General features: G+C 50.9%; 1 protein-coding gene across 1 annotated transcript in view; it reads left to right on the plus strand.

Moving 5' to 3' along the window:
- The window catches only part of LOC311530849 (butyrophilin subfamily 1 member A1-like), a 137,434-nt gene extending 117,832 nt beyond the window's left edge, over positions 1-19,602 (plus strand). The window contains exon 16 of the mRNA XM_084647800.1: positions 18,637-19,602. Coding sequence (XP_084503926.1) covers positions 18,637-19,196 — 560 coding nt within the window. The 3' untranslated portion in view covers positions 19,197-19,602. The remainder of the gene's footprint in view (positions 1-18,636) is intronic.
- Positions 19,603-26,256: the final 6,654 nt, after the last annotated feature.

Here is a 26,256-nt window from a genome sequence, read left to right on the forward strand (position 1 = left end):
AGTTTCATGATATTTGATGTGTTTCTTTAAGCCACAAGTCCTGCAGGCCTGTGATTAGGTGAGAATCTCAGCTTTCATTTTGCTTTAAAGTGAGTGTCTGTCCCTTGTGGTTGCAGAAGAATGCTTGGAAATGTGACCCAAGTCAACTTTAAAGGTTCAGAGATCAGAAGGCAAAGAACAAGCCCAATTTTATGATTTTTAAAAAATCTCTATTTTTAAGCCAATCCCATGATTTTTCAGGAGGTTTACTCCTGGATTTTGAACATTTCAAAGAAGGGAATAAGCCCCGAGCTGCACTTACATTTCTGCCTGTCTTTGTTCCTCTCCAATTTAATTTTTTTTTTCCCCCAATACATTTCACAGCACGGTTCACAGTGACTGGACCTGACCATCCGATCACTACCTCCCTAGGCGGGGAGGCTGTCCTGCCCTGCCACCTCTCCCCCAGGATGAGCGCTGAGGACATGGAGCTGAGGTGGTTCCGATCCCAGTTCTCTGCAATTGTGCACCGGTATAAGGATGGACGGGATCAGTATGGAGAGCAGATGCCAGGATATCAGGGAAGGACAGAGCTGCTGAAAGACAATATCACCAGTGGGATTGTTTCCCTGAGAATACGCAATGTCCAGGTTTCTGACCATGGACAGTACACGTGTTTCTTTCAGTCCAGTGTCTCATATGAAGAAGCCTCACTGGAACTGCAGGTGGCAGGTCTGTAGCTTGTTTTACCTCACTAGCAGTGTAATAAACGGGGCAGGAGAGCTCATTGTGGGAGGACTCTGGATGCTTCTCATTCACACATTGATACCCAGAATCCCCTTTCAGACTCTAGTTACTGAGCAGCAGCTGCTCTCTGAGAATGAACTGGAGGAATTTCACATCTGTGCTCTGCACTCTGTATATTTTTCTAATCTTGGCTTTGTTTTAACTAGAATGGAATAGAGTTCAAACATTCCTCAGCCATTAAAACAGCCCCACCATTCCCATGTCCCAGGCTCTATTTCTATCAGGTGACTTTCCCAATTTTGCTTATTTAAATACACCGTGTGTTCTGTACAGCATTCCCAAGATGTTTCCATTTTATGAACCAGAGTCGGGTTGGTGCCGAGTGCTGGTGATTCCCCGTGAAGTGCCTGAGCTGTTCAGCATTTCTCAGGAGCTGGCCACGTATTTATTTATTAACTTGCAGTTTTCTCTGTTCGCTTTCTATTGGAATTGCCTTATTATTTTCCATCGATGATAAGCTCAGGATCTAATTTCCACAGATAGAAATCAGGTTTCAGAGTAGCAGCCATGTTAGTCTGTATTCGCAAAAAGAAGAGGAGTACTTGTGGCACCTTAGAGACTAACCAATTTATTTGAGCATAAGCTTTCGTGAGCTACAGCTCACTTCATCGGATGCATCACTGTATTTTCCACTGAATGCATCCGATGAAGTGAGCTGTAGCTCACGAAAGCTTATGCTCAAATAAATTGGTTAGTCTCTAAGGTGCCACAAGTACTCATCTTCTTTTTTAGATAGAAATCAGTATCAGGAAATTATAGAGGAGGGAAAAGATCTCCCAACCCTCAGATAAACACTTGCCATGTATGGTTACATAGTTTCCAGCGACCCTGGGCTCTGTGCATGCAGAGGGAGAATTAATTCATTCTTCCTCCTCTGTTCTCTTTGCTAAATGCATAGAATTAACACAGGTTTATTCCATTCGTCTCTAGTTTCAGGCTCTGACCCCCACATTTCTGTTGCTGGTCACCAGGACGGAGGGATCCGGGTTGTGTGTCGATCGGCAGGCTGGCACCCAGAACCTGAGGCTCAATGGAGAGATCACCGTGGGCAGTTGCTACCATCTGCCTCTGAAAAAATATCTAAGGAGGCCAATGACCTGTTTCAAAGCCAGATTTCTATTGTTATAACAGAACATTCCAACCAGGACTTGTCCTGTTCTGTCAGGAGCCCGCTCCTCAATCAAGAGAAAATATCAACAGTTTCCATAGCAGGTCAGTGCCCGCCCACACTGCGCCGGGGATAGAATGGATGTGGCAGATGTCAGTGGGGTGTTGTATGATTGTGTGTTTATATATTTTTTCTAGCTATTCTCCTAGGAAGGCTTCATGTAGCACATGCCAAAAAACTAAATCAGTGTAATAGAACCACCAGGGACCCAGGCCTGCAGTCCAGATCCAGGCAACTCTCCCACTGGCTTAGCTGAGAGCTCTGTCTGAGTAAAGACCGAGGGACCAGACTGTCACTATTATATTTGTGACCCGAGGTGCCTAGGGTAGCCCACACTGAAAATGCTAAGGTCAGGGTAGGCTGTAAAAAGGAGAGCAGATTCTCCCAAAGAGCCAGCCACATTACCAGATCAATACAAGTTTGGATTTTACCCAAAATACCACGCTGCCAGCCAATCCTTCAGTAACTAAAACTAAGGTTTGTCATAAAAGAAAAAAAGGAAAAAAACAAGAAGAGAGTTATTAAATGGTCAAAGCAATCAGATGCATACATATGACTTCGGAGTCCATATAACAGGTTCTTAGCAGCATTAGTGATTTTTCTGGCTTGTAAAGTCCCTCTGGAACACACACGTGAGGTGTGTGGTTGACTTGTCAGTTCGTAACTATGGTGTTTGTAACTCTGAGGTTCTACTGTATCTAAAAGAGGTGCTGTCATTCAACCGCAGCAACTGGATTTGAAGCAGGAATTAATTCAGGGCATTTCTTTGGCCTGTGTTGTGCAGGAGGACAGACTAGATCACGGGTTCTCAAACTTCATTGCACTGTGACCCCCTTCTGAAAACAAAATTTACCACACGATCCCCCCTGAATCTGAAGCCCAAGGGCTTAAGCCGTGGGTGGCAGGGCAGTAGCCCAAGCCCTGCAGCCCTGGGCTGAAGCCACACTGAGTCTAACGCTGGCCCTGGCAACCCCATTAAAACGAGGCCGTGACCCACAGTTTGAGAACCACTGGACTAGGTGATCACAGTGGTCCCCTCTGGCCTTAACATCTGTGAATCGATGACCTTATATTTTAATAAAAAGAATAAATACCGAGACAGAGGAATGTGAAAGAGTGCAGGAGAGGAGGGGAGGTGCCACTGTTCTACACAGTGGCAAGGAATGACCGGGTCCAGTTTGGCTGCACCTGAGAGATTTAAGAGAGTCAAAGCCCTGGGCAGTGTGGCTTTTAAGACCTCAGGGAGCGAGATAACAGAAGCAGGAATCAGCATGAGGTCTCCCTCCTTCCTAACCCAGTCTGCAGAGCGCTGGCCACAGGCCACCAGGAACGTCAAGGGCCAGTGCTCAGCCCAACCATGACTAGGGCTCTAGTTTTGTACCTATGGTATTTTCCAGGGAAAAACATCTGTGGGGGGCGGTTGAATGTCTAAGCTCCTTTTGGCGCGGGTTTCAAGGACACACCCTTGGTGAAAGGGCATTTTCACTCAGCTGTTCTGATGCCACCTCAGCTTAGAGTTTATAGTTTTCAGTCTGGGAATCTCTACGTGAGTGAACATACTTCTGCATGTGGTGATGGATTGGATGATGAGTTTGTAACCAGCGAGTCTCCCCCTTCCCTTGTGTCCTCTGTGTGTGTGGGTCACACTGATGTGTTGTGGGAAAGGGGATCCACACCTCTCCATCCAGCCCTGGCATAGGGTCGTGGGTTCAGAGGTAACTCTGGTTTCACTAGTTTTTCTGTTTCCTGCATGTTGTTTTCTAAAAATTCTGACATTAAGAGTGACATTTTCACAAGCACCTAAGTGAAGTGACTTGAAACTCTCATCCCCATGGTCTCTGCTCCTTCTGGGCCCATCTACACTACAATTACAGCCATGGCAGGGTGTCACCCAGACCCAGCTCCAATCTGCAGTGTAGTTGGGATGTTAGCCGTATTCCAGAGCTAAGATAAGACTTGGACTCCCACTGGCTTTGTAATAAAGCATGGAGGCAGGGGCAACAGAAAATCCCTAAAAGTGGGGGGCCACCAATGCCTGAACCGTGGCCCTGCCCGCACCCCACCCCTTCCACCAAGGCCCTGCTCCTTCTCCCTGAGACCCTGCTCTCATGCCGCCTATTCCTTCCGAGGCCCCGCCCCCACACCACCTCTTCCCCCCAAAGCCCCACTCCCATGCCGCCTCTTCCCCCCCATGACCCCACCCCCGCTCCTCTCTGGTCCTCCCCCCATTGCTCGCCCTTACGGCCGGTAAAACGTGGGAGGGCTATGCTTTTAAAAGTGATGGGGCCATGCCCCCCAGGCCTCTCCTGTTCCTGCGCCCCTGCATGGAGGAGCCGTATCTCACCAGGACATCCATCGGGAGCTCCCATAGGATTCCTTCAGCCAGTCATGCCGTGTTGTCACTGATCACCAAAATCCAGCATTTCCCCTCAGTGGCCCAGATTCACAAAGAGACAGAGACATTGTGAGACTGAGCATTGCAGTGCTTAGCTTTTAGGGACCTAGAAATCACTGGAGCAACACTGGGATCCACAAAGCCTGAGTTAGGCACCCAGGCTCCCTGTACAATGGATGAGGAGGGACCTAAGAACGGGATCCACAAAAGCAAGTACACAAGGCGGGGAGCTGCCTTAGCTAGCCATTGGGAGATTCTGATGAGAAGGGTGTTTCCTAAGCCCTGTCCCAGAGTTCAGTGTCAGATGCAGGGAGGCACCTATCTCGGCTTGTGATCCAAGAACTGGAGCTACTTGAGATGGGTTGCCCCACCCTTTTGCGGTGTCACCTGATGTACTGGGGTTCCACTGGGCCTGCCTGTTCCTGCATCCGATGAAGTGAGCTGTAGCTCACGAAAGCTTATGCTCAAATAAATTGGTTAGTCTCTAAGGTGCCACAAGTCCTCCTTTTCTTTTTGCATATTTAATAAGTCATAACCTTTCCAGTGATATCTCACATGATCCATTTTGCATGAAACATATCTTAGTTATGCACTATTCATATTCTAACCATATCTCTATGAAGAATATGGGGCATAGTGCCACACCCCTCACCTGGGGTCAGGCAGCTTAGGCAGCGAAGTTGTTTCTTGTGAGAATGAGCTAGGTGCCTGCTTCACCCTGCACAAAATGGCCAGAGGAGGAAGAACTCTCCTTTTGTCTTTTCACCCAGTGGTTAGAGAAAGAAGGGATTTGAAGAGGGGTTTCCCCCTTGCAGGGGAGTGCTGTAAGCACTGAGCTATGGGGATACTCTGAGGTGGGTCTCTCGGTCTCTCCTGTTAAAGCTGATACACTTTGGATAAATAATTATAGAGACACGGGAGCAGGACACTCGTCTCCCACATGGGTGCCTTAATCACCCGGCTATGGAGTGACTAGTACTGCCTCGGTCTCTGTCCCAAGGACTCAGAAGTAGATAGTACCAGCTGGAACAGTTTTAACCGGAGAGATTGAGGGTACTCCAGACACCAGAATGTGCCTAGCTCAGTGGTTAGCACATGCCCCTCAGCTATGAAAGTTCCCTGTTCAAATCCTGTCTCCCCATGCAGTGCAGGGAGAGAACTGAACCGGGCCCCAACATCCTGGATGAGTGCTCCAACCACTAGGTTGGAAGGTATAAGATGGGTGACTCTACCTCCTCTGGCTGGATTTTGAATGGAGGCTGATGGAGAGAGGTATCTGGGTTCCTAGAGCGAGGCAGCAGTGAGCAGGCCCAGAGGCATGTGGGGAACTTTTACCTTGAAAGGTTAGGCGCTGAGTGAGTCAAGGTGCCTCAAGGGACAGGTGGAAGTCAAGCAGAGGTTTTCCAGGTTGCAATGGTGCTTAAAACTGGGGTTTAGGTGTCTAAGCGCCATTGTGGATCTGGGCCTCAGTGTTTCCAAACTAATGGTACTTTCCTTTGCAGAGCTGTTTTTCCCAAGGGTCAATCCCTGGATGGTGGCTCTGGGGGTGATCCTGGCTCTCCTGGCTGTTGTCATTCCCCTGTCCAGTTACTGCATCTGGAGGCAACACAGAGCGAAAGGTAAAGTGACAAGAAGGGAGAATTCAGTGTGACCAGAGGAACAATGTCATTAAAAACAAACCATGGGACTGAATTGATTCAGGTAATTAATTCAGTGTTCTAAAGAGAGTTTGGAACAATGGAAGATGGACAGAGGCTGTGGGAGAAGGAGGGGTTGAATTAATTATTATTCAGAAACAAAAAAGCTTCATTTAATGTGAGTTACAGTTGCTCTCATCAATAAACCGAACCATAAAAAATGAGGAAATACAATGTAAATGATTAAAAGTCAAGTACAATCTCTAATAAAATAACAAAAAGCATATATGATATCTTTAGAAAATGAAACACCACTCTTCGCTCCGACCAGAATACATCCTAATGTATTGGTGTTAATATTTACTTTCAATTTTAATAACTATTGGCTTACACTAATTGTGTTATAATATTTTTTTCTTTATTAGTTATTTTAATGGTCCTTAAAATGACCAAAACGTATGGTTAAATAGTGCCATTATTACAGTCATTGTAAAGATGACTCATTTTGGACATATTTCTTATTTATTGTATAAATATGTTTCTTATCTTTATCATCTGTATAGAATGTTTGGTGGCGGCGCTCGGGCTCAGCCTTTGGCCCCAGCAGCCCCAACAAGTCTAATGCCATCCCTGGCAACCCCATTAAAATGGAGTCGCGACCCCCTTTGGGATCCCGACCCACAGTTTGAGAACTGCTGCTGAAGCAGGCTGGGCAGAAACGCTATCCCACAACGAGTGATTTCGGCTCTAGCCATCACTTAACAAAACAAAAGACTCCTAATGGAGCCTTAACCAGCTTATCTTTGAACAGTGGGGAGGAGCTGGTTAGCCGTGCCTAGGGCTATGTCTACACTACACAGCTTTTAGCTACATGGCTGTGTCGCTACAGCCGTGCCGCTAAAACTTGTGCAGTGTAGCCGCTGTTTGTCGGCTCTCCTACTCACAAAAAATTTCCACCCCCCATGAGCGGCATTTGCACTGTCGACAGGAGAGCGCTCCAGCCCACAACGCACTGTTCACGCTAGCACTTGTCACGGCAAAACTTTTGTCTTTTGGGGGGCGGCGGCGGGGGGGGGGGGGTTAACATTTCTGAAAGACAAATGTTTTGTTTTTTAATTGCCAGTGTAGACATAGCCTAGAGACTCTCGGGCAGAGCCCTGCCTCTCAGCAGGGACACCGGTCTTCACCCCCTCTTCCCTTTCACAGGGTTCTGGCATCCCAGCCCCCTGCTTAGCGAGCTCATTTCAATTAAGGGTGAGCCCTTCAATCAGGACAGGCTAAGCACAGTTCTGCTGCCCTTTACTCATACAATAAGAATAACAACATTTCATTACCACTGCACTCAGTACTAAAGTGATTTGTAACCCAGCACCAGCCAAAGTTGATCACTTTGGGCAAAACAGCTTTGTCTGCTGGCTACCTAGGCAGAGTCGGTGTGTTCATGTAAATACAATCTGGTCCTGAAACCTTTTCCCCTCCCCAACTAGCTGTCAGGGGAGAGCTCATTCAGACCCTGCTTACATCCTCCCCCCAGCTCAGAATGTGTTGTCCCAGCCAGTCACGCTCCCGATTACACCAATAGCATGAGTTTGCCCCAAAAGATCTGAGGAAACCTATATGGCTGCCACAAGCCTGTGAGCTAAGTGTATTGCTTCTTCACTAATCACCCCAGGTGCATCATAAGTTATCCTGTTTACTGGCCTCATAACCCTGTCGCACCTATTGAGAGTGGGTACGGCAGGGGCGAGGGGAACGTCTTCTTGGGCTAGGGTTATCCCAGGCTGATCTCATTGTTGGCATGCGTGTGCCAGCAACAGGCCTAAATGCTTCTTCCATGGGGTTCAGAGCACTGTGCCCATGCTGTGACCTGGCTGCAGTAGTTCAGACCCCCATTGTAACCCTGTCAGGGACACGGTGGCTGATGATGTCATTATGCTTCTTGCGACAGTGTCCCTCTGCCCGTTTTCTCTTCTGTGCTGATTGCCTGCCAGTTCCAACCCCCTCCCACCCAGTCCCGTCACCCCAAACTCACCCGCACCCCCATCCTGCTCCCCTCCCTTCCATTACAGTAGAATGTCAGAGTTATGAACACCTTGGGAATGGAGGTTGTTTGTATCTCTGAAATGTTCATAACTGCACAAAACGTTATGGTTCTTTCAAAAGTTTACAACTGAACAATCACTTACTACAGCTTTGAAACTTTACTGAAACTGCCCATCACCCCAACTTCACTCCATCCCCCGTCCTGCTCCACTCCCCCTCCCTTTCCATGTAGCTCATCCCTCCCCCCTGCACAGCGCAGTGTGACTGTTAAATCGTGGCACTGACGTGCCATTTGCACCATCACTCTGCTCACTCTGCTTGTGCGTTCTGCCCCTTCCCCCGCCCTGTGCCTGTCTTGTCTGGTTAGACTGTGAGCTCTTCGGGGCAGGGACTGGCGGCTACTCCGTGTCTGTGCAGTGCCCAGCACTGGGCTGGGCTGGCCACTAGGCGCTGCCATAACACAGAGAGGGGAACACACTTTGTTACTCATGTAGGCTGAATTGTACACCCAGGTGGGCCCACAGCCCACTACGGACACGTCCTTCAAACCCACACCCCATTCTGGGCAGATCCCTATTGATCTGGATGAAAATTGGAAAACCAAATTCCATTAAATGTGGCTTTTCCATGTTTCTGATTTCCACCAAAATCCATAGGGTTCTGCACAGGGCTGGAGTTGGGGAGGGGTCTTGCTGGACTGGGGACAAGTTACCTGGCTAGGGCAGTGGCTGGAGGGGAATGAGAGGCACCCTGACACTCACACTAAACCCTAATCCTAACCCTGAGGTCACTGCTTCACCCTGTATCCTGAGATTTTAGTGCAAATCAGGCTTTTACAGATTTCCATTTTTCACCAAAATCCGGAAGGTTCTGCCCATTGATGCCTAAAACATGCCCTGAAACGGAGCTGATGGGACGTGGTTTTCAAAAGTTATCACATTGCGGACAGACAGACAGAAAGAAACACCATCAAGTTGAGTGTGGGGCCTCACTTCCCTCAGCCAATAATAAGAAGTTGATTTTCATAAAAGCTTTAACCTCAAAGTAGTTGTTTTATTTGGGGATAATTATCTGAGCAGACCTTTAGTGTGTGTTCACTAGGACCACAATTCAGCAGGGTAGTTAAGCACATGCCGCACTTTAAGCCCAAGAGTCAATCCATCCCGGTTCAGCGTGTGCTTAAGTGTTTCACTGAATCAGGCTCTAAAACAGAAGCACTAGCTGCTTCAGGAGAAGGTGCGAAAACCCCCCTAGTGGCTGATGATGGATTAACCTGCCCCCAGGGAAAGTTCCCTCCTGACCCCAGTCAGTTAGCAATTGGCTTGTGCCCTGAAGCAGGAGAGCGTTTCTCTACCTTCCAGAATGCTTGCGTTTTTTGAGAACTGTGATAAGTCTGGAGATTCCCATTTCCATATCAATGCCTGGGCTTTTTTGAATCCTTTGTCCATTTGTTTTTTTTCCTTTGTTTGTCTGTTTTGTTTTAATTCTACCCAGTATAAATCTGTATGTTCTCATTATCAGTCTAAATGTCCTTTTGTTTTACTCCTGCTAAACTCCTGGCCTCAATGCTATCTTGTGGCAAGTTGTTCCACGGGCTAAGTATGCACCCTATAAAACAGTATTTCGTAAAATCATACAATCATAGGACTGGAAGGGACCTTGAGAGGCCATTTCCTCTTACAGTTTGAAATTTGCTGCTTTTCATTTTATTTGAGTATCCTCTTGCTCTTGTATTAGTAGAGAAGGTAGGTCTGAGCACCCAATTTCTCTCTCTCACTCAGTGCTTTGCATTTCTCTGTCATGTCTCCTATCCAAACTAAAATGTGCCACCTTTTAAAATCACTTCTTATACAGATGTGCCTTCAGGGCTCTAATCATTATTGTTGCCCATCTCTGTAATGTCCTTTCTGAGATGGGGTGACCAGTGCTGCGCACAGTGCCCAGGTGAGGGACTAGTTAAGTATATTTTTCTATCTTGTTCTTTCTGCATCCTAACTCTTCATTCTTTACACCATTGCTGACACTGAGCAGAGATCTTCATGGAGCTGTGTACAGTGAAGCCTGGGTCTCTTTCCTGAGTAGTTACAGTTAATTTAGCACCCTGTAACCTTTCTGAATAGCTGTACTTATTCCTTGCCATGTGTCTGACCTTACTTTGATCAATACTGAATTTCATCCGCCCTCATGTGGCCCAGGCTTGATCCCTCTGAAATAACTCAAGATTTCTCTGGCCTCGTCTAACCTAAATAGTTCTGTGACATCTGCAAATTTCACCACCTCTCGGCTTATCCCTTTTTCCAAGTCACTGATAACTATACTGAACACCAGTCCTAACCGAAGACCCAGCTTTGAGGCACCCCACTGCGAACTCTGTTTCCATGGTAAATTTTCACCATGTATTGCTGCTCTTTGTTTTCTGTCTTTGAGCTGGTTTCTGATCCAGGACAATACTTTACCCCTCACCCCATGATGACTTAGGCCTGGGCTACACTAGGGGTGGGGTTCGAACTAAGATACACAACTTCAGCTACGCTATTCACATAGGTGAAGTCGAAGTATCTTAGTTCGACTTACCTGGCCGTCCTCACGGCGGCGAGTCGACTGTGGCGGCTCCCCCATCGACTCCACTTACTCCTCCTGTCGAGGTGGCGTCGATTCGGGGATCGACTTATCGCGTTTAGACGAGACGAGACAAGAAATTGATCCCCGATAGATCGATCACTACCCACCGATCAGGCGGGTAGTGAAGACGTACCCTAAGTGTCCTTAATAACCTTTTGTGAGGAACTTTGTTAAAGGCTTTTTGAAAGTCTATATCAATGATGACAGTGGGTTCTCCTTTGTGCACTATTTTACTGACATACTTAAAGCAATTTAATAGATTAGTGCGGGACAGGTTTCCTTTCCAGCTCTGCTAGTCAGACCTTATACTATCATTCTCATATGGCTGTCTTAGAAGTCTGTTTTCATTCTTGTTTCAACCCATGTAGCAGGTAATGACGTAAGGCTCACTTGTCTGTAGTTCTCAAGATTACTCCTACCAAAATTTTAAAGTTGGCTACAACATCCCCAACCCTCCAATTCTCCAGAAGTGTAGCTGATGTTAATGAGATGTATATTATTGTTAGCAGCTCAGCCATATCGTCTGATGTCATTTGAGAGCTCCTGGGATTTGCCATCTGGCAGGGATCTACATTGCTCTTGGTGGCTGCTGGCTCTTTAGTTTGTCAGTTTGTTCCAATATCTCCTCTTCGCTCCGCGATCCCTGATCTTTATTTCCTGAACAGAGCAGCTCCAGGGCAGGTCTCTCCCCAGCAACCTCTGTGGTGGAAACTGATGCAAAGAAACCAGTCAGTCTCTCAGCATTGTCCCTACCCTCCCCAATTGCTCCCTTTCCCTGCTACTGATCCAGGGGACCCATCGATTCTCTCACAGGCTTCCTGATTCTGCTGGACTGAAATAATTCCCTGGTATTTGTTTTATATCTCTGGCTGTTCACTCTGCTAATTCCATTTTAGCCTCCTAATGCCCATCATGCACTTCACCCGATGCACTGTATGCTCCTTTCTACTGGCTTCACAGGGTTAATATTTCCATTTGCTGAGGGATCCCAGTTTGGCTCTAACAGCCTCCTGCACCTGGCCAGGTGGCCGGGTGGGGTTACTGTATTTCTCCCCTTGCTGATTCCTTTGTTGCTCAGGGGGTGCAGGTGTCTGGCTGCTGATATAGCCTCCAGACTGAGTCTAAGGATTGTAACTTCCCTGCTTTCAGGTCTTTTTGACTCGCTTCTCTTCTGCAAGATAATGTGATATTGACTCATTTCTCCTTGTTTTATTTTTAGGCAAACTCCAGGCTGAGCTCAGTAAGTTCCATTCCCCCAAGTATCACCCTTGTCTGACATTGTCTCCTGCTCAGCGTGTCAGTGTTCAGGGGCGTTCTCACCCCTCTCTCTGTGTTTGGTTGCAGGGTGGAGAAGCGCACAGATCTACTCAGGTACTGTACATACGGCTGATGTTTTATCCATGGTGAGGCCCCACCTTCCCCTGGGATCTGTCTGCTCCTTTCCCTGCACGAAGCATTTTTCTGTGACATTCAATAGGCTAGAAACAGCAATATGACTGAGGTGGATGGAAAGGGGCAAACAAAACCCAGGTTTATTGCAGAGCAGGGACATGCCCCCTTTGGGAAAGGGCTGATTAGTGAGGAAATGCTGCCCCCTGGTGTCACCTTTCCAGGGGGTAGCTGGGGTCTGCAGGAGGGACATTCTTATCTGCCCATAATTGATCTGAACTGCCAACCTCTCTCTTCCCAGCAGCAGGATCAGACCAGGCTTTAGCCCACAATTTCCTTCTCACGTAACGTGCCCAGACAGGAGCTGTTCAGTGGCCCCCTGGATCTTGGGGGAGGAAGGCCCTGTCCCCACTGCCAGGGCAGACAGGTTTTTATATCCAGCTTGTGACACTCCCCTGACCCAGTTACAACCAATTGTGCTGACATGGCAGCTTTCCTGCCTCACAGCCGCAACTCAGCTGCGTGTGCGTTTGCTCCCAGCCTGCTGCCTGACTGTGTGTGCGCCCTGGTGCCTGCTGGGGGAGTCGGGGCCGCTCCCCGGCAGCTCCAGCTCCAGGGGCTGTGTGCACACGTCACAGCACCACTGGCCCAGGGGTCCATGCACTCCGGAGTGTCCTTCCTCACAGAGCTGGGAGGGAGGGGGGCACCCTGGAGAGTTACACAAACATTTTTAGGGGTCCTGTTAGGGTCGCCACCTCTGCTTCACGTACACCACCTGTCCCCCCACCCAGGGCACTGTGTCCCCACCCCCAGGAGAGGGCACCAGCCCCTGCAGACTCCTGTTCGTTTGGCAGCCCCAAGCACCAACCTCACCAAGTAGGACATGGCACTAAATCTACCCCGCTGCCCCCAGCAGTGAGCCCCCCACAGCCGATACCTGTGTGATGGTGAATGGTCCCTGCTGGCCCTGAGCTCCCCATTTCACTCACTGCTCCCAAGCTGTCCCGTCCCCAGGGCTCCCAGACACTCTGGACCCAGGGGTCCCTCTGTGCAGGTACCACCACCCCACAGGTCCCCTGCTACAACCACGAACACACCCGGGACTTGTAATATCCTGGAGAGACTCACAGATTTCCCAGGACAGTGACCTGAACAAAGGGACGATCCTAGGAAAAGCTGTACAGGTGCCAGTCCTAGGTTCTGTCCACACAGCACAGAAACACTCAGCTGAGCCGGGTACAGGCAGCCATCCCCGTGCCAGCCCAGGCCCCTGGCAGGGACACTGAGCTGCCAGCTGCCAGGGTCACTAACAGTGCTAACTCTGCCATGTGCCACACGCCATGCTTAGATCCCCCAGGGCCCTGGGCCCAGCCCCAGAACAGCTGTAACCTAGACTCATGGTAATGTAGGGCTGGAAGGGACCTTGAGAGGTTGCCTACTCCAGCCCCCCACATTGGGGTAGGGCCTAGACCATCCCTGACGGGTTTGTCCTGTTCTTACAAACCTCCAGTGGCGGGGATCCCGCAGCCTCCCTTGGACCAGGTCCAGAGCTTCACTGCCCTGAGAGTTAGGAAGTGTTTCCTCATCTCCAGCCTCAGTCTCCCTTGCTGCAGTTTGCGCCCATTGCTCCTTGGACAGGCCCTTGCCCTGCCCGCTACGGGCACTGGGGGTGTCACCAAGTGTGAGCATCGCTGTTATCGTACTGAATGGCTGGGGGCGCAGGGCTGGCTCCGGGGTCAGTGAGGGCAGCTGGGGCCTTTCACTCCTCAGTCACCGATCCCAGCCCAGGCTCAGAGTCCGGCTCCCAGCAGACAGGAGCTCACATAGTAACTCATGTTAATGGCAGCCTCACCGGCCACCTCCGCAGGAGGCCAAGCCCTGAACAGGCCACAGGCACGGTTCCTCCCCAGGGAGAGGCTCCAGCAGGTGTCAGGGCTGAGCCATGTTGGCAGGACAGTTGGGGGCTCACACGGCCACCGTGACATCTTCAAACCCTCGATACCCAGAGCTCCAGCAGCTGGGGTGTAAAACCCCACTCTTACCCCCAGCACTGAACTCACTGGCACTGCCCCAAGGCCCCCTCTCCTCCTGAGGGTGGGGGGGTGAGTAAGGGGCACCAGGAGAGCGGGTGGCAGGGAGCCATGGCCCCATCACTTTTAAAAGTGGCCTCCCATTTTTTACTGGCCACAAGGGTTAGGGTTAGAGAGAAGCGACTGGGGGGACAGGGTCGTGGGGGGAAGAGGCGGTGCAGGGAGAAGGGGCGGTGCGGGGGCAGGAGCTTGGGGCAAAGGGTGGAGTAGGGGTGTGGCCTTGGGAGGAAGGGGTGGCACGGGTGGGCAGGGCCACGGTTCGGGCACCAGTAGCCCCTCTACTTTTAGAGAGCTTGCGTCACTCCTGGGGAGAGCACCATCCCGGATCCTGATCCCAGGGGCCACAGGTACCAACTTTCTAATGTACCAGGGGACGGTCGACCCCCACACTGCCCCAGGCCCCACCCCCACTACACCCCTCCTCCAAGGCCCCACCCCCACCCTTCCTCTTCCCGCCCCACTCCACCCCCACCCCACCACTTCCCGCCCTGTTCCGCCTCCTCCCCCTCAGCCCTCCTGCAGGTCACTGAACAGCTGATCACGGCAGGCAGGAGGTGCTTGGAGGGAGGGGCAGGCGCTGATCGTCGGGACCGCTGGCAGGTGGAGGTGCTGGGGCGGGGAGGAGCTGATTGGCGGGGCTGCTGGTGAGCGCTCAGCACCCACCATTTTTTTTCTCGTGGGTGCTCCAGCCCCGGAGCACCCACAGATTCGGCACCTATGCACATCTGTGTATTTGCCGGATGCACAGAGCTCTCCGGGTGGAGACACTTTCTCACTGACCCAGGAATCGGTGCTGGGAGGCCCCACTGCCCAGAAGGCCAAGGGCTCTCGCTCCCCTGCCCTGGGGGTGAAGGGAGGGGCCTTGGGGCTGCTGTTCCCTGTCCCAGGAATGGGGTGAAGGGAACGTGGACACAGACAATCTCCCCACTTGCGCTGTGAGGGGCAGACCTGGCTCCACGCTGGGCTTCAAAGCCTGAGCTCCAGCCTGAGCGTGAACGTCTATGTGGCTATTTTTAGTGCCAAAGAGGGAGCCCCACAAGCCTGAATCTGTCCACCCCGTTCGGAGACTCGCTGCCGCGGGCTGTGTACATGAACCCAGAGTGTGTCCAGAGTCTGGGTCTGAAAGTTCCCAGCGCGTCTGATGCAGGGCTGGTTAATGAGAGCGAGGGGGGTGGCTGGCGCAGTCGTTAGATGGAGACACCGGGGCCTCTGGGACGGTCTCTGTGACCATTGTCTGCTCTGGGAGACGCCCAGGTACAGCTGCAGAGGGTCTGTGCCGCCAGCATCATCCATGGGACAATCGCTCTGGGCAGAGTTCAGGCTGATTTGTGGGGGTCTCCATTTTCAGCCTGATTTATGGGCGAGATCAGGGGCTATGGGGGAATTTTTTTACCCAGGGCAAATTAAATAGCAGCTCTGGAGTGTTTCATAGCTGATGTCCTGAGTCTGACCTGCCCGTAACTTTGCGTTTCTGGGGATGTTGAGAGTCACTCACTGCAAGTCACTGGGATTTGGGCTCCTCAGTTGCTGGGACACATTTGAAATGGAGCTGGGTGAAATGTTTTGGACAAATAGTTTATTTGCTGCAAAATTATATTTCGGGTCGACAGAAACTATTCGCGAATCCATGTTGAGTTTGCTGACGAGTTTCAATCAACAGAAAGGTGCTGCCGCTTCCCTTCCAGCCTTTAGCCCCGTGGCTGGGCCCCCAGTGGGGAGCCTCCGGTTCAATCCCCCCGTGGGACGCCATGAGGGCTTGAACTGCCGGGCTCTGGGGGTCTGATGTCGTCCCCCTGTGTCTAAACACTGCCCTGGGCACTGGGCCATAGCGTGGTAGTGAGACTGACTCTGCAGCCCAGTGTGTCGGGCCCCGACCTGCGAGACCCAGAGTCCAGCCCCCCTGCTCCAGTCACCCTGTAATTATTGATCCATAACCCCAGTGACGGGAAGGGTTACGGCCCCTGGCACACCAGTGTCTCTGGCCATGTCTGCCGGGGTTTCCTTGCACCGGTGCAAACCCCCAGGGCAGACTGGCTGTGCGGATGTGAACTGGGACTGGTGCCTGGTGCAGCTTCTCCCAGATGGAGGGGGCAGTAAGCGGGGAAATGCCCCCGTCCCCCCCACTGCCCTGGCCTCATTAGCAACGGCCTATTAGTACGCATTTATCCCCCACCCCAGAATCCTCCACTGCACGGTCGCCCCAGTGAGCCCAACCCAGACCACTGCCCCATGGCGGACGGGCTGGGCCAGGAGAGGGGAGGGGCAGACTGTGGGGCAGATGGGAGAGAGGGAAGGGGCGGGAGGGGCAGACTGGCTGGAAGGTGGGGCCCGTGGGGCCCGCCAGCATGGAGAGTCCCAGCTGCGTCCCCTGGGGCAGGGCTGCACCCCCAGTGTGTGTGGGGCCTGCACCAACCTGCTCTTAGCGAGAAACCAACCACACATGACCCCAAAGCAAGAGAGATTCCCTGGGGCCTGCCTCTCCCTCACCCCTCTGGCTCCTGCCCCTCCCTTACCCTTTTCTCACCCCTGTGCCCACCTGGACCCTGCGTCTATTCTGACCCCTCCTCCTCGCCCCTCCCCTTCTTCCCACCCACTTTCTGCTTCCCCAGGCCGCTCTGTCCCCCACTTTGCCTCCCTGGCACGTGCCCCTGCCTTCCACCCACGTCTGCCCCACTGGAAACCCCCTCCCCTCCCCTCCTCCTGGCACCTTCCCCTCTCCCTCAAACATCCTCTGCACCCTGGAGCCCACCCATCACTTCACACCCCCTCTATGTCCTGGCATCCACCTCTCTCTTTTCCCTCCTCTGCTGCCATGTCTCCCGCCCCTTCCCTCTCTCCCATCTGCTTCCCTGGTGCCTGCCACTTCTCTCTTCCCCTCTGCCCCCTGATGGCCGTCCCACCCCTCACCCTCTTCTGCTGTCCTGGCTTCTGCCCTTCTTACTCCCCTCAGCCCTCCTGGCACCTGCCTCTCTCCCCACCCTCTCTGACCCCTGGCACGCACCCTTCCCTCATCCTCCTGTGCCCACCCCTCCTCTAGCCCCACTCTGACCCCCCGGCACCTGCCTCTCCCCAATGCCGTCTCCTAACACCTCCCTCTACCCACCTGCCCCTGCCTGTCTCCTTGCCCCTCTCTGCCCCCTGGTGCTTGTCCCTCCCCTCCTCTGCCCTCCCTGTGTCTGCCCTTCTGCTCAACCCCCTCAATCCCCCTGGTACCTACCCTTTCCCTTACCCCCCGCCGACCCCTTCCCTCCTTCCCCCTGTCCCCCCCAAAACCTGACCCTCCCCTTGTCCCCTTCCTCCCTGGTGCCCCCCCCTCACCACCCTCTGCCCCACTGACCCCACTCTCCTCTCGCCCCTCTGCCACCATCATCCATGCCACCTTCTCTTTATTTCTCACTCTGCCCCTCCCCTCGCCCTCTGGCTCCATGACACCTGCACCCCTCAGCACCCCTCTAGTCCCCTGATGCCAGCTCCTCCTCTGCCCCAAGTCCCAGCTCTACCCTTGCCCCCTCTGCCCGCCTGGTGCCTGCCATTTCCTTTGCCCCCTCTGCCCGCCTGGTGCAAGTCCCTCCCCTCGCCCCCCTTTGGACCCCTGGTCTCTGCCCTTCCCCTCACCTCAGCACTGCCCCACCCCTCCCCTCCCCCTCTCCTAATCTCTGGGTCCCACCCCTCCCTTCATCCTCCCTCTGTCCCCCTGGTGCCCACATCTCCCTTCACACTCCTCTGCCCCCCTAGGTCCTGCCCTTCTCCACACCCCTCTCTCTGCCCCCTTTGGCTCACCTGCTCCCTCACCCCCCATTCTGCCCCCCGGCACCAGTGCCTGCCCATTCGCTCCCCCCCATGGTTCCACCTCCCCACTCCTCATCATCTCACCCCCTGGCAGCTCACCCTCCCCTTGACTTCCCCTTCCCCATTGGAGCTCCCCCATTCCCTCACACCCCTCTGCCCCCTGGTGCCCGCCCCTTCCCTTCCCCCCGCAGCCCCCTGGGGTCCGTCCCCTTCTTTTCCCATGGAGCCCACCCCTCCCCCCACCCTCTGCAGCACCTGGGATCCTGCCCTTCGCCCCCCCTCTGTTCTTATGGTGCCTGCCTCTCCCCTTGTCCCCACATTGCCCTTGTGCTGCCCCTCCCCTCTACCCCTCCCCCCTCTGCTCCTGTCACCTGCCCCTCCCCCCTACCCCTCCCCCCTCTGCTCCTGTCACCTGCCCCTCCCCCCTCTGCTCCTGTCACCTGCCCCTCCCCTCTACCCCTCCCCCCTCTGCTCCTGTCACCTGCCCCTCCCCTTTCCTCTCTTGGCATCAGCCTCCCCCCTCCCCCACTGACACCTTCGCACCCCTCCCCCGCTCCTCCTGCCCCTTCCCCCCATTGTCTCCTCACAGGCAGAGGGGCCCTGACTCCCCTCAGGCAACAACCCCCCACCAGCGATTAACGGGACGCAGGTTAATTTCCCTTCGATCCCAGTGACCAGCCCCTGCCCCCGGCCCTGACTCTGTGACTCTCTCCCCAGTGGACGTGACTCTGGATCCAGACACGGCAAATCCCTACCTCGTCCTGTCTGGGGATCGGAAACGTGTGAGCGATGGAGACACACGCCAGGATCTGCCCGACAACCCTGAGAGATTTGATTATTGTGTCTCTGTCCTGGGCGCTGAGGGGTTCGCGGGCGGGAGGCGTTACTGGGAGGTGGGGGTGGGAGACAAGACAAGCTGGAACCTGGGGGTTTGTCGGGAATCTGTGAGCAGGAAGGGGAGGGTCACACTCTCCCCTGAGGATGGATACTGGGCCGTGTGGCTGAGGGACGGGGGATACGAGGCCCTCACCTCCCCCTCGACCCCCCTCCCCGTGAGCGTCCGGCCCGGCCGGGTGGGGATTTTCCTGGACTATGAGGCGGGCGAGGTCTCGTTTTACAATGTCACTGACGGGTCCCATCTCTTCACGTTCACTGACACCTTCTCCGGGACGCTCCGCCCTTATTTCAGTCCCGGTCTCAACGCTGGGGGTACAAACGCGGCTCCCCTGATCCTCTGCCCGGTCCCGGCTCCGGCCGGGGGGAATCTCGGTCCCTGACACTGACCCCGCGGCACAGACCGGCCCCCCCAGCGCTGCTGCTCCTCTGTGGGGGGGCCGGTTACTGCAGCTACTGGAGTTTTTCTGCTGACCGGACGCTGCCAGTTTCCCTTTTCCACTGGAGGGTCCAGTCGAAAACCGGACACCCGGCAACCCCCAGCCCTCACCTTGCCCCGTCCCCTGCCCCGGGGGTAGCAGATGGTGGGGGATGGCGTCGTTCACTCCTGCCAGAATTTTCTACCCTTGTGAACTCTCAATGTAAAATAGGAAATAAAAAAGATTATTCTAATTTAGAAAATATTATTGTAACAAGGGGTAAATACAAGAATACTTTAATTTAAATTTCACAGTATTTCAAAAAAAGGCATCTAAACATATTTTTAGAAATGGAATTATTTACATTTTTTTTTTTATTCTTCCCTCAAATCTGTATTGAAGTTTAACTTTTCTCAATAACATCATTTGTATTTCAACTGTGGAATTTCAGAAAATCCAAAATATTTATCTTCACAAAATAAACGATTAAACTGTCAGACGGGGTTGTTCAATTACAATGTACGTGTGTCATAAACATCACAACTACACACATGTGCAGCTGCTCTCTCCCTCTCCTCCTCTCGCTCTCTCTCCCTCCAACCCCCCCTTTATTGTCTTGACTGGTTCTCTCTGGGAGGCAGGGCACATACACCCACCTCCTGCACTGCACCTTTGAAAATTAATAGCTTAAAAATGATAGAATTAATGAAGCAATATATTTAAATTCACTCATACAAGATTATATAATATTCTTTGGAGTTCTGTCAGCATTAATTCACTTTCTAGCTGAATATAATCGGTAATCAAGATATGACCCTTCCTTGCTTTTTCTCACAAAACATGGTCCCCAACCTCAAGTGCTGTATTCTTAGATACCAGGGGTCGGCAACCGTTCAGAAGTGGTGTGCCGAGTCTTCATTTAGTCACTCTAATGTAAGGTTTTGTGTGCCAGTCATACATTTTAACGTTTTTAGGAGGTCTCTTTCTATAAGTCAATAATATATAACTAAACTATTGTTGTATGTAAAGTAAATAAGGTTTTTAAAATGTTTAAGAAGCTTCATTTAAAATTAAATTAAAATACAGAGCCTCCCCCGGCCCTTGGCCAGGACCCGGGAAGTGTCAGTGCCACTGAAAATCAGCTTGCATGCCGCCTTTGGCACACGTGCCATAGGTTGCCTACCCCTGCGAAATACAAAAATGTCTTCTACAATCTCATTTTTGTGGTTTATTTTTCTTTAGAAATATTATTTGCAGGGAATGTCCTGTCAGTGTCCACTGTTGATTTCAGAGTACTGCCAGGCTTTCCATGTTCTTGGTTCTAAGGACACAACAAATACAGTTTGATAAAGAAATAGAGAAGGGGTTGTATTCCTTTACTCAATCATCACAAATTAACTTAATTGTAGTAAAGATGCTGGCACTTAATGACACACAACATGAAATTTGGTGACGTTTTATTGGGAGACCTTTCTTCTCGGCCATAAATCAGTCAAAAGGGTGCTATTTTTGTTGTCATGTGAGGTTTAGAGTACAAAGAAAAGAAAGTTGCTCCAGGAAATTCATCACAATTCCAATGGGTTCTGTCCACCACCTTCTGGAATGCTCTGTACAAATAGTGACCGATTGGTCCAATTCCTTGATGTTAGCGATTGAACCTAATTTCTTGAAGAGCTGGCTGAGCAGAGTGTGAGGGGAGGCACATCACATGGCATTGCTAGGACTACTTTTTGTTTTAAACGTGACGTGTTATGAACATTTTCAGTGTCATCATTCAGTTTTGAAGATTTATTCACAATACGCCATCCATGGCAGAGTGCCCGAAACTTACCTTGATTATTTGAAAATAAATACCCTAACGTTATCTTGTGATGGATTCATTTGTGTTTTTATCCAGTCTGCTGCTTTTTAGGTGGCATGGTCTGCTGAAGCTCTGTGTCACACGGCCGTGATTGTGCAATTGACCATATAGTGAAAATAACATCAAATGTAAACTGTTACCTCGTTATTCAGTTCAGAACCTAGATCTGCCAGTATCTGCTCTGGACAGCCATGTTAATATATAATTTCACATGTCTTCTTCTCCACATCATGTGCGGTCATAGTTCTAAGTGTAAAATTCTTCTACCTATTTTGAAAAATCATCTGTAGCTGTCAGTACATACTGGTATAGCTTCTGGGACACTGGATAGAGCCCGATTAAATCTGCTCTCAGCAATTCCCAGGTTTTAACAACCTATGTGCAAGAACACAGGCTAGAGTTCTCATTTGGATCTTTCCTATGACATTTTTATTATAATCCCAACTATAGTAAGCAAAGTAAACATTATAATGTGGTTTCTGTAACAGTTAATGTCTCCACACAGTCAGAATCTAACTTTTGGTGTTTTTCAGAAGTAAATAAATACAGGACAAATTTCTGCAACTGAGAACTTGCATAAATACACCTTGCAGGGTCGGCGAGTTACATGGGCCCTTGGTGCTCGTGCTCCAGCAATATTCAGGGCCTGGGAGCCTGGGTCCACCAATGTTTGGGGCCAGGTCTCTGCCCCAGCCCCACCTGCTGCCCCCATGGGCCTCCCCTGGAGCGCCCCCGGCCCCGCCAGCTGCTCCGCGCAGTGCTCCCTCACCGGCCGCTGCTGGCTACAACACAGGGACCGGCGCGGGCGGCAAGCTGAGGTGGCTGCTGCACCTGCGGAGGGGGGAGAGGAGGAGGTGCACATGTGATGGCAGCCCCCCTGGCACCTACTGGGAGACGACTCCAACTCCAAGGAGGCTTCCTGGAGTCTGGACCTGAGCAGCTGGGGCATGGGTCTGTGTTGGACTCGTGCCCCCGCCCGCAGTCACCTCTCCTGCCCAACGCTTGGCAAGGAGATGCCCCATCCCCCACCCCCAGTGATGCTATGGTGAGGGGCAGCAGCGGGGAAGAGGTGCACACGTGGCCGCAGCCCCCCACCACCTTCTGTCACCCACCAAAAGGGAGGCGAGGGGGCTTCCTGGACCTGAGCACCTGGGGCTTGGGTGAGTGTCGTGACACCCTGCCCTCCCCCCTCGCCTCCGCAGTTACCACTCCTGCCCCAGGCTGGGCAAGGGGCAGCCCCATTCCCCACTGGACAACGACGAAAAGTGTTTGCTGCCTCCTGAAGAACATCGCAAAAGAAGGGGCGACATTTTGTTTTAATTTTAGAAAGTATTTGCTTTTGAGGGCTATTGATCCAAGAGTGCTGGGTTGTTTCTGTATTCAAAAGCGTATTAATAAAGTTGATATTCTTAGTTAAATACATTTTTTTTATGATGGTGATATTGTGGAACAGAGGGAAACTGTTAAACGCTTCCTGTTTCCAGTCCACTTTTACATTATTTTAAAAAATATAAATCGGCTTACAAGGCAGGTGTGAATGTCCCACAAGGCTCCTGTCTGCATCTTTAGGAGCCTAAATAACTTTCCAAATCTGGCACAGAGACTAAGGGGCAGATTTTAGAAGGTCTGTAGTCACCTAAAGATGTAGTTAGGCATCTAGTGGGATTTTCAAAAGCACCTAGGTGCCTAACTCCCATTGGAAGCTAAGTGCCCAGGCATCTTTGAAAATTCCACTAGGCGCCTATCTGCATCTTGAGACACTAAAACACCTTGGAAACTCTGGGCCTAGGTGACTTGCCTAAGGCCACACAGGGAGTCTGTAGCGGAGCAGGGAATTATGCACCTTACCCTGGAACTCCCTTCAGAGCCGCACCTGAAGCGTCTCAGATCCCCTGAGCTCGGTCAGCACAGGCAGCGGGGTGTTTAATGACTATTCCCAGTCAGTGTGTTCTGGGGCACACAGGCTCCGCGTCGCTGGTGCCCTGACTCAGGGCCCGTCTGTCAGATAATAGTTCAATGATGTGCAATAAAAAAGGAGACTCTCACCTCAGAGGCTCCCCTCTGCAGCTCAATAAACTGTTACCCTTTGTACCCCCTGCTCGCCACCTGCACCTTTCTGCTGCTGTTACCAAAGGTCGTCATCTCAGCAGGATCATGAACGATGAGGGAGGGGAGGTTTCAGAGTGGTAGCCGTGTTAGTCTGTATCAGCAAAAACAATGAGGAGTCCTTGTGGCACCTTAGAGACTAACACATTTATTTGAGCATAAGCTTTCGTGGGCTAGAACCCACTTCATCAGATGCACGGAGTGGAAAATACAGGAGCAGGTATAAATACATGAAAAGATGGGACTTGCCTGCCAAGTGTGAGGTCAGTCTAATGAGACAATTCAACTAACAGTAGGATACAAAGGGAGGAAAAATAACTTTTGTAGTGTTAATGAGAGTGGCCTATTTCAAACAGTTAACAAGAAAGTGTGAGTAACAGTAGGGGGAAATTAGGATGGGGGAAATTAGGTTTAGGTTTTTTAATGACTTAACCAGCCCTAATTCAGTCTTTATTCAGGCCTAATGTGATGGTGTCCAGTTTGCAAATTAATTCCAGTTCTGCAGTTTCACGTTGGAGTCTGTTTTGGAAGTTTTTTTGTTGACGAATTGCCACTTTTAGGTCTGTTATTGAGTGACCAGGGAGATTGAAGTATTCTCCTACTGGTTTTTGAATGTTATAATTCCGGATGTCAGATTTGTGTCCATTTATTCTTTTGCATAGAGACTGTCCAGTTTGGCCAATGTACATGGCCGAGGGGCATTGCTGGCACATGATGGCATAGATCACATTGGTAGATGTGCAGGTGAATGAGCCTGTCAGGGTTCCTTCCCCACTCTGAACTCTCAGGTACAGATGTGGGAACCCGCGTGAAAGACCCCCTAAGCTTATTCTTACCAGCTTAGGTTAAAAACTTCCCCAAGGTACAAACTTTGCCTTGTCCTTGAACAGTATACTGCCACCACCGAGCGTTTTAAACAAAGAACAGGGAAAGAGACCACTTGGAGACGTCTTCCCCCAAAATATCCTCCCAAGCCCTACACACCCCTTTCCTGGGGAGGCTTGAGAATAATATCCTAACCAATTGGTTACAAAATCATCAAAGACCCGAACCCCTGGATCTTGGAACAATGAAAAAAATCAGTCAGGTTCTTAAAAGAAGGATTTTATTAAAAAAAAAGAAAGGTAAAAATCATCTCTATAAAATCAGGATGGAAAATACTTTACAGGGCATTCAAATTCAAAACACAGAGGATCCCCCTCTGGGCAAAACCTTAAAGTTACAGAAAACGAATAAACCTCCCTCTTAACACAGGGAAAATTCACATAAAACAAAAGATAAATGAATCCGCCTCGCCTGGCTTACCTATACTGGTTGCAATATTGGAGACTTGGATTAGGATGGGTTGGAGAAGATGGATTTCTGTCTGGCCTCTCTCAGTCCCAAAAGAGAACAAACATGTAAACAAAGAGCACAAAACAAAAGCCTTCCCCTGCCCCCCCTGCCCCCCAAGATTTGAAAGTATATTGTCCCCTTATTGGTCCTTTGGGTCAGGTGCCAGCCAGGTTAGCCGAGCTTCTTAACCCTTTACAGGTAACAGGATGTTGCCTCAAGCCAGGAGGGATTTTATAGCACTTTATACAGAAAGGTGGTTACCCTTCCCTTTATATTTATGACAGAGCCCTTGATGGTGTGGCTGCTGTGGTTAGGTCCTATAGTGGTGTCCCTTGAATATGTATGTGGACAGAATTGGCACCGGGGTTTGTTGCAGGGTTTGGTTGCTGGGTTAGTGTTTTTGTTGTGCGGTGTGTAGCTGCTGGTGAGTATTTGCTTTAGGCTGGGGGGGCTGTCTGTAAGTGAGGACTGGCCTGTCTCCCAAAGTCTGTGAGAGTGAGGGATTGTCCTTCAGGATAGGTTGCAGATCATTGATGATGTCCTGGAGAGCTTTTAGTTGGGGGCTGTAGGTGACGGCTAGTGGCATTCTGTTCCTTTCTTTGTTGGGCCTGTCTTGTAGTAGGTGACTTCTGGGTACCCTTCTGGCTCTGTCAATCTGTTTCTTCATTTCAAAAGGTGAATATTGTAGTTTTAAGAATGCTGGATAGAGATCCTGCAGACGTTTGTCTCTGTCTGAGGGATTGGAGAAAATGCAGTTGTATCTTAGAACTTGGCTGTAGAAAATGGATCGTGTGATTTGGTCTGGATGAAAGCTGGAGGCATGTAGGTAAGTATAGTAGTCAGTAGGGTGGTGTTTATGTGACCATCACTTATTAGCACTGTAGTGTCCAGGAAGTGGACCTCTTGTGTGGACTGGTCCAGGCTGAGGTTGATGGTGGGGTGGAAATTGTTGAAATCCTGTTCGAATTCCTCAAGGGCCTCCTTCCTATGGGTCCAGATGATGAAGGTGTCATCAATGTAGCACAAGTGGAGTAGGGGCGTTAGGGGACGAAAGCTGAGGAAGCGTTGTTCTAAGTCAGCCATAAAAATGTGGGCATATTGTGGGGCCATGCGGGTACCCATAGCAATCCTGCTGACTTGAAGGTATAAATTATCCCCAAATCTGAAATAGTTGTGGGTGAGGACAAAGTCATGAAGTTCAGCCACCAGGTTTGCCGTGATAGTATCAGGGATGCTATTCCTGACGGCTTATAGTCCATCTATGTGTGGAATGTTGGTGTAGAGGGCTTCTACATCCATCGTGGCCAGGATGGTGTTATCAGGAAGATCACCAAAGGATTGTAGTTTCCTCAGGAAGTCAGTGATGTCTCGAAGATAGCTGGGAGTGTTGGTAGCGTAGGGCCTGAGGAGGGAGTCTACATAGCCAGAGAAATCCTGCGGTCAGGGTGCCAGTGCCTGAGATGATGGGGCGTCCAGGATTCCCAGGATTATGGATTTTGGGTAGCAGATAGCATACCCCTGGTCAGGGCTCTAGGGGTGTGTCACATCGGCAGAAGCACTCTATGTAGAAGTCCAGTCTGCTGTTTCGACCTTCAGGAGGAGTCCACGCAGAATCCTTCTTTTCGTAGTGTTGGTAGGAAGCTTTCTGTGGGTTAGTGTGTGGTTAGAATACTCTGGGAATGGTGGGTAGAGCTAGACATTAACTAGGGTGTCTTGATAACT

Source organism: Lepidochelys olivacea (genome assembly GCF_965140295.1).
Source record: "Lepidochelys olivacea isolate rLepOli2 genome assembly, chromosome: 14".
NCBI classification, from domain to species: domain Eukaryota; kingdom Metazoa; phylum Chordata; order Testudines; family Cheloniidae; genus Lepidochelys; species Lepidochelys olivacea.